General features: G+C 32.5%; 2 protein-coding genes across 2 annotated transcripts in view; both read right to left on the bottom strand.

Annotated features, from left to right (window-relative positions):
* Window positions 1-2,816, bottom strand: part of LOC112904549 (vacuolar protein sorting-associated protein 13A-like) — a 9,744-nt gene extending 6,928 nt beyond the window's left edge. Inside the window, exons 1-3 of the mRNA XM_025974765.1 lie at window positions 2,574-2,816; window positions 907-1,304; window positions 24-166 (exon numbers count right to left, since the gene is read on the bottom strand). Coding sequence (XP_025830550.1) covers window positions 24-166; window positions 907-1,304; window positions 2,574-2,714 — 682 coding nt within the window. The 5' untranslated portion in view covers window positions 2,715-2,816. The remainder of the gene's footprint in view (window positions 1-23; window positions 167-906; window positions 1,305-2,573) is intronic.
* Window positions 2,817-5,909: 3,093 nt separating this feature from the next.
* LOC108739570 (organic cation transporter 1-like) overlaps window positions 5,910-8,971 on the bottom strand; it is a 5,065-nt gene continuing 2,003 nt past the window's right edge. The window contains exons 2-3 of the mRNA XM_025974764.1: window positions 8,243-8,674; window positions 5,910-6,510 (exon numbers count right to left, since the gene is read on the bottom strand). Coding sequence (XP_025830549.1) covers window positions 6,331-6,510; window positions 8,243-8,674 — 612 coding nt within the window. The 3' untranslated portion in view covers window positions 5,910-6,330. The remainder of the gene's footprint in view (window positions 6,511-8,242; window positions 8,675-8,971) is intronic.

Genomic DNA, 8,971 nt, shown 5'->3' with positions numbered 1-8,971 from the left:
ATTCTGCATACTGCTTGCCATACTGTTCCTCCACGTGTAATAATCAGAAGGAAAATTCCAATCAGGAGGCGTAATATTAACGTTCCAATATGTATATAACGCTTCTACTTTTACCAGATAGTAGCACGTTGTAGAAGATTCATTTACTTTACAAGCTTTCCACTTACTGCAATACAGTTGTAAAATTATTCTAAAAGCGTCATATCTTTTCAAAAGTGATTTATGATCATGGCTTTGCTCGCATATACTTCTATCATCACATTTACACGCTACTACCTCAACCACGTCAGAAAGAGGTTTAGTACGTTTCCTTTGAATGACACTCTTTTCCAATTTCCAATTACTTTTTTTTTATGTATAAAAATTTATCTACTCTTGAGATAGTAAGAAGCCTATCTAATTATTTACTAGCATACTTTAAAGAATCCTCAATAATTTTTAAGAATATTTAATGTTTTGGAACAATCTTCAAAAATGCCGTGGATAGAAGAGGTTAAAAATGAAGAAGTACATAGACTAGATGGGTTGGTCAGATACCTCGGGCATGGACGCTATTTAGAAGCATATTGAAAAAATAAACACATTTCGTAAATCGTTAGAGATGTAGTTATCCTTACTATTTGAGAAATGCGAAGATTGGTTCAAGGTAGGAACAAGTAAAGGTGTGTGTCCAATCAGCCTTCGGAATGCAGGCCTTATGTAACTTACAATTTTTATAAATATCATCTTTAATTTTTAGCGACACCTTTAGGAATGTCCTTTTTAAAAAGTGAGTTCCTTGGGTCAGAAAATGTTATCAGAGTATACTTTTTATATCTATAGGGATAAATACACTATATAGAGAGGGAAAGTGGCGAGTCATATTACATATATTTGGAAGTAGATCGAAATCAATTTCTACTTTACCTATTGGTAGGTTCTGCAGAAATGCTGCCAATACAAAATCCGCAAGCGATTGGATATTCGACGCTAACCGTATCCTCATATCTAATATGTATATTGGTTAATGTAATTTGCATATTGTTTACAATGTTTGCAACTAAATGTTCCGCGAAGGACTGCGGTCCTCCTATATTAAATCCTTCGCTGTCGAGTTTTCCTAACGCTCTCCTTTTAAACGCCCTCAAAAGCCTCTTGTCTTTTTCCGAATCGTACTTCTCAAACCTGACTATTGGTTTAGCCAGAATATGAATGTTTTCTATATTCACGACAACCGGTTGCGACCATAAACGGTTCCATGGTATTTGCAACCATATTTTTCCAATAGTACCCATTACTACTTCTATGGGTAGTTCCAACTCGTACTAAAATGTTGAAAATGTTTTAAAGGTTGAAGATAGTACAAGTTCTTGGTAAATAATTTATAGAAGCAGTTGAACGCAGATCGCGGTTTCGATCATATTCCCTAGTTCCCATCAGCACGCCTCAGCCAGTCTCGATAAATTACCGACGAGACCGAAAGAACTGCTTAAAAGCGAGTTGATACAATATCTAGTTATGGCAATACATATATCGTAATCTACTGATATCTGCCGCTTACTGAAGTATTTTATATGTTAGACAAGGTCCTTACTAATGTATCTAAGGCTGGTCAAATTTTGAGAGATGTTCCGCTTTATTCAAAAGATTTTGAAAGTTGGGCTAGTTTAGGACAGTTTTCAGAGAAGTAGGTGAGATTTTCAAATAGATATGGCCACAAAGAAATGAACTCTTTGCGTTACCTATATACGTAATGTACAAGTAACCAAATTATTAAAGAACATTAAATTCTTCGTCAGTAACTTATCGAAACTCCTTACCTGGATAGCGATTTTGATCTTATTGATCCGTATCATGAAATCTTTCGTACATTTCCATAACTAAGATACTGTCTAAGCTTAACGTCGCGTGGGGTAGAGAAATTTAAATAGGTACTTTCTAAATTCAAGGTTATTTTAGTTTAAATCAATACTGAACTAGAAGTAAACAGAAAAGTAAATTGATTCTTGAACTTATTTTTAGAAGAACTTTATATTAAAGACTTGACGAGATGGAATTAAAATGAAATTCCTCAGAATAATAATGAAGGCTTTATTACAGACCATTATTTTCCAATTTGCCTGCAATACCAACGGAAATTTCTTATGTTTTTGATTTCCTATTCCATTTATATGCAAAAGAACTGTGAACATTGCTCATTACAATTTCAAATTGTTTCTAGTTAGATCAACTGTATTTTGCATAGAATGATGATTATGATGTAAACAACATTTAAATTGATCTTCATCATACCAATATCATTATTGAATGATTAAAAAATTTGTAATTCCTCACATTTAAAAATCAAAATTAAGCTCCCAATATACAGGGATAAGAAAGTAATAACAGATAACGTATTTGTTTAATGCATATTTGTTATGATCATATTTAGTCTATGAACGTCTTGTTCTTCGGGTATTTCTTTCTTAATAGCCGTCTACTATTCATCCCAATAAAACTCCTCATAATCGTACCGTACCTTCCTATTGTCATTTTATTTTGTATTTTCTTTACCTCCTTATACGAATTGCAAAAAAGTTATCTTAAAGACATACCAAAGCTTCTGGCTTGAGCCGTACATCAGTCATCTGCACTTGTCCAGAAAAAATTCCAACATTCAAATTTTCCGTATCCAAATCCACCACATATCTCCCCAACAACTGGTTAAATAACCTCGCAACAACCCCTTCCAACATTTTGCACCCCTTTTCTAAATATCAACTGTTAAACATTTACGGTAAAACGAAACATTTTACATAATGAAAATTTCGTTCAATTTTGGACGTTCCTGACTGTAATATTTCCATTGGGAAATGGAGAAAGCGACTGACGTGAGGAAAGTGGAGTCAACCAGTCGCCGGTTTCCTTTATTGATTATTGTCGGCACAGAAGCAAAAACAAGGTTGTATTAAAACAGGGCTGATATTGCGTATATGAAGGGCGGTGACGATGTGAAATCAATCTCATATTAGATTTAATTTATTTTTTTGTGTTTAATGGAAAAAAGACAAGGAAATTGGTAATTTTTGTTTGGCTTCAGTTTGGTCTGGTTTAAATGTGAAAGATATCGAGCAATTACATCTTCAAGATAATTGTTTCTAAGCTTCTCCAGTTTGCTAAATAACTTTTTGCTTTTTGTGACCTTTAGTACCAACTAAATCTGTAATATATCACATGTATGATAATGTCTAACAAAAATCGAAAGCTTGGTTTGATCTTGATTTAAAACATTAATCTTACGGTTAATTGAGTGACAGATCATAATCTTATTTATGGCGTACATCGCCTACACCAAGCATTTCCTATTGGAATCTATTGAGAACGCTTTCAAAATCAAGTCATTATTTTAAGGGTGTGTAAATAACTTTTCGTATAGATCTATTAAAAAATAGGGATTGTTTAAAAATTTAGCTTTATTCTTCATAATCAAAATAACTCAGAAGCACCAATAAAAATTTTTCGAATTTTGGCACAATCAGTGCCTAAGTAGGTTCAGTGTAAATATAGATGCGAAATGTGAAAAGAAAAGTGTCAATAACCTTTAAACAACAAGAATTCATTTGACACAAAAATTAAATTGTTATGAATTGAATGAAAATCCCCTTTTACCTAAGCTGGCTCTAAATTCGTTAGATCTAGGGAAATTTTTCCTAGGTCTGGCAACTTTGGTCAAAAATCGAATGTGTTAGTGGGCATCTTTCTCACTTTAAAAACCTTTAGAAGATCTTGCGAATCTTGTCGAAGAAGAGCTTTTATTTTTGAAAATTTAGGGATATTGACTGTAAAACTTTTAAACAAAAATTATACACTTATGTACACTATGTCTGATCAGTATTCCGAAATATTTGAAAGGTAACATTTGGAGGCAGTATAGAGCATCTTGTGATACCGCCGCAACACCTCCTACGTTGCACAAACACTCCAGTTAACGAGCCGTCAGTGATTGAGAACAGTCGTGAATTATTGCAAGCGTAAAGCTACGAAACACTCATACCTACTCGTGACCTCCGTAACAGCTGGTACACAGACAGGTCAATTGCATGTGTGACGATTATAAATAGTAGTCTACACCCCGTGCTTACTATTTGATTGGCAACTTTACTGATATTACCACAAAATATAATTTTTGCAATAAATTATATACCAGAAATGTTTTTTTTTAATTTTGTTTGGTTTTTTGAAATAACTAGTTTACAAAATTGTCCGAACTTCGCCTCAAATTAAAGGTTAAATAATTTCTCTACAATTTTTATTTGAAAGTTATCTTTCTAAAAAGCATACCTTGCCTTCTAGATATAAAAACCTAGTTTTTGCTAACTTTGGACCTTCCTCATTTGTTAACGCACGCTTGTTTGAAGTTTATAAATATACAGGAATGCGTAACTTTTCCCCAGCTACAACAAGGAATTCATTCCCGTCCGGTAACATGTTTATGTTAGGAAAATTCTCTACCAACTGGATTAACAGTGTATAAGTAACTATACCAATTTTCCTTTTAATCAGTAAATTGGCATAAAATTAAGTGAAAAGACAGAAATGTGTGAAATAACATTTATTTATCCTTACACATTTTTATTAAAAAAAAGAACGAAGAGTAAAAAACAAATTGGTAACTTAGAGAATAGACATCTTACACAGCAAAATTAACAGTAATTTTATATCTACTACTTTACCATATTATCACTCAATCATTGATAATTATACACATATGTATTGTACAATATCTATGAAGATCGCGTGATCTTAACCACTTGCCGCATACTCTCCTAATCGTAATAATACATTGTTATACTAATCTAACGAAAATAATAATTTCCACAAACAAGAAACAACACAATTCGCACTTTTACAATTAAAAGAAAAATATTTGTTTGCCAAATCCAGTGAATATTTCATGAAAAAGTTCATCTACTTAAACAATATTATGGATCGCTGTTGAGTTTCAATTTAAATTAAATTGAACAATCTATTTTCTATTTTGAGCGAATTTAGTATAAGAAAGATAATAAAAATGATTTTAAACTGTTATGTAAGAAGAAGCAATTCAAACGTTTCAATTTTATGAATCGCCTAGCCGTTTTGTAAATAAACTGAATAATTATTAACCAAATTGATTAACAATGGTGCAGATGATTCAACAACTGCTTATTTTATANTCGCAAATAGTTAAGGATGTGGGCTGTTCTAGTTTTAGGGAAATGCGAAGTTTAGCTCAGGATAGGAAAGAGTGGAGGTACGTGTCCAACCAGTGTTAGGACTGATGACCTTATGATGATGATGATGATGCAAAAATTGCAATTTTTGATTGCCGTAGAAATATATAGTAGAATTTATTAGGTAACTTGTAATAATCTCGATTTTGACTCGTTTCTTTAAAAATTATTTCAACTTTCTTAATTATTACAATTAAATTTGTAATATCAACTAAAATACCTTGTAAATTTATTTCTACTGGAATTTTAATTTTACAAATTCGGGTCCAAATTGTGATTTTTATTATTTTCGCCTACGAAGCAACGGGATAGTGGGATAAATTGTAAATATCGCGTTAATATTTAAGTAAATTTCCCTTTTTCATTTTCTCCATGTCTTATGTGTAGAAATTATATCCCATTTGTTCAAACGATTAAAAAAGAAACAGATCATTCTTATTATAATTTCGTGAATTTAATAGCCGAATTATCAATTGATAGTGAAATCGTTAATAATCAATTTAGCAATTTGCAATTACTATGACCTTTCAGAACTGTATGAAGGAATTTATTAAATAAACTAAACTGATATTTAATGAAATGGTTAATCACTTACATTATTAAAAAGCCAAATCGATTAACAATACCGATAACTAAATAATTGGTCACTGTATAAAAAGGTTAAAAATTAGTTTGACGTATTGTGAAAATTTTAATTTCTCTTTATCTGTAAATGCATTTGTGTTATTGATGTTTTGTTTTTATCATCTTTACGTAGTTAAATGCATCTATAGGCATGAAATACTTAATTTTACAATCGTTGGCTGACGTAGATATGTACAGTATAAACCTTAAGAACCGTTTTGGACTTACTATTAACAGAATATGTGATAATAATGTACGTATAATACCTATAATATTGGACAACCCGAAAGCCGTTATCATCAAGTAATAGTACAGGACCTATTTACACATTTAACTTGCTGCAAATATTGCAACTAATTATCATTAACTTATTAGGACAATTACAGTTACTAACAAACACTTAACGACAATTGTACAAACGTATAGTAAAATGTAAAAATATTTTTTACGGCAAGTACTGATTGTGAGCTAAAAACTAAAGTTCTGAAATATCTTGGCTATCTCTTAAGCTATGCACCGATGCCGAGTGTGATTCGTCGTCTAAGACGTCTTTTAATGGGGCATTACCTGTTTCAGGTAAAAAGAGAGTGCAAAAACCTCCAGTGACTCCCAGTATTCCCAATAGACTCATCGGTATCCATTTTTGGACTGCTGCCTGTAAAACGATAAAATTACGTACACATTTACTTGTAGCCGAAAGTCGTCGCGAAAGATTAGAAAAAAATTGATTAAATTCCATGCAAGTTTATCGTAAGTATAGTCATGGTATAAGCATGAAAGTTTTTTGATTTGTTAGTTTAAAACTTTACAAGACTAAATTTTAAAATTGAAATTGAGATATTTCAATAAAATAAAAATTTATGGCGTTAAAATTAATTTTTCTAATTTTACCATGATATACCTAATAATTTAGTTTTGACCAATTTTGTGGGAATATATTCGACAACTATCAACAATTTGTATTTCTAAATTTTCAATATATGCAACAAAACTCAATCTGCATTTAAATGCATTCTAACTAAGTAATGAACAGGCGCAGAAGTGTAGCCAATAAGATTTAGGCACAATTATATCGGTACCACCCATCTTTCCCGAGAAACTTCACTCTCCTTGCCTGTAATGACATTATACTAAATCTCTATATTATTCTTATGTTCATGTCCGAAAAGGCACACCATGCGTGTACATGTTGAATGTAGACAGGCTTCCTAGAAACCCTGTATGTTGAAAAACTGATAATCGAGGTGATGATGCCTATCATAAAAATAAATACAGTAAAAGTTCTTCATTCGCGGGGTATACGTTCCATAAATATGCCGCGAATACAGAAACCGTGGATATGGAATGGTAATTAGTATGGCATAATAGGGGATACGTTCTAAGGTTCCAAAATAAAACCAATATGTATCAGAATAAAATCAATTTATTGAGAAATTCGCAATTAAAATTAATTGTTATAATCACCTTCAGATCAGGGTTTAAAAAATTTAGTGATTTTTTCTTGCTCTGAATTTTGAATTAGTCCACTCGGTCACATCTTTTATAAAAGTCGCCACGGCACGAGCCAACAGTACTTAAAAGATGCCGATATGTTGAAAAATAACACCGAATCCTATTCTGNGCTTCAGACAAGGGTTTAAAAAATTTAGTGATTTTTTCTTGCTCTGAATTTTGAATTAGTCCACTCGGTCACATCTTTTATAAAAGTCGCCACGGCACGAGCCAACAGTACTTAAAAGATGCCGATATGTTGAAAAATAACACCGAATCCTATTCTGTTTACTCGGTTACATCTTTTATAAAAGCTGCCTCGTACCAACAGTACATACTCAAAAGGGATTCGGTAGTTCACTCGCCGTAGAGTAAAAACATGCTTATTGGTTCTAGATATCATGAGTTTAATGTTTGAGACGGTGGTTTGAAATTTTGTAGTAAGATAGATAACGCTTTGTTCTAAAGCCTGTCGAAGGCCATTTTTTAATTTTTTAATTTCTATTGAAAATATGTATCCTGCAAGAAGCATCAACTTTAAGAACTTGTAAAAGCTTTTAATGACCGTATTATTGAAAACTAAACACGTGCCGAGTTAGTGTGAACCTTTGTCTGTTACCACACAAAAAATCAGATATTTATCTCGCAGCCTTAAATGTTTAGAATAGAAACCCATATTTTCGGAAAAATTCACAGTAGACACGAGCGGTCTATGCGGTCAATCTCCTTAATAAATGACACCGAATCCTTTTCTGTTTACCGATTGCATCCGCAAATAATGAAATTTTTAGCCGCGAATACAGGAAGTGGGTTGCAATTTTTTCACCCGCAAATAATGAAAACGCAAATAAGGAAACCGTGAATAAGGAACTTTTACTGTAATAGAAAATACTCACCAATTCCCACAGATACGGTATGAGCAATAACGATACACCGGCCGAAACGTTGCTAGCCCCCACTCCAACGTTTCGTAGCGCTGTCGGATAAAGCTCTGCGGTGAAAACGGGTACGATAGCGTTCGATGCACTGATTGTGAATTTTCCGATCATTGCGAAAGTTGTCACCACGACATCATAATCAGTCATGAACCATTGAATCGGTAGCGTAATTAGACAGGCTGTACCGGACACGCCAAAGGTTAGTGCCAACGGCCATCTTCGTCCCATTTTTAGAAGAATGTAAATACTAAGAGCGATGCCAGGAATTTCTAAGACGCCCAGTATAACCTTAACAATAAAATGAAGAAAATGTTTATACAAAAAGGAGTATAAATTATATAAGACTAAAAAATTACAAGTCGAATTATAAAACGACAAAAATATAAGATTCTCAGAATATTTTTAAGGTATTCAATAAAACATTTCTTCTATGAATAATTTTAGTGAAAATGTGATCAGAATTTATATACTAACGGAGTAACTAACTTTCTGTATTTCATGTACACAATAAATATAGTGCATGATGATCACAAACAGAATTGTTGTATTTGGAACATTTTGGACAACAGGAATTATTAATGGTATGTATTAGTACAACGAGATTCAGTCATCCAAAATTCTCTGGTCAGGATGGGATAGACATTTGTTGAAAAACAACTGATTACTTAGATTGTGCCAGTAACGAAC

This window comes from Agrilus planipennis, unplaced genomic scaffold (genome assembly GCF_000699045.2).
Source record: "Agrilus planipennis isolate EAB-ADULT unplaced genomic scaffold, Apla_2.0 scaffold173, whole genome shotgun sequence".
NCBI classification, from domain to species: Eukaryota; Metazoa; Arthropoda; class Insecta; order Coleoptera; family Buprestidae; genus Agrilus; species Agrilus planipennis.
This window is presented reverse-complemented; position numbering and strand designations above follow the sequence as displayed.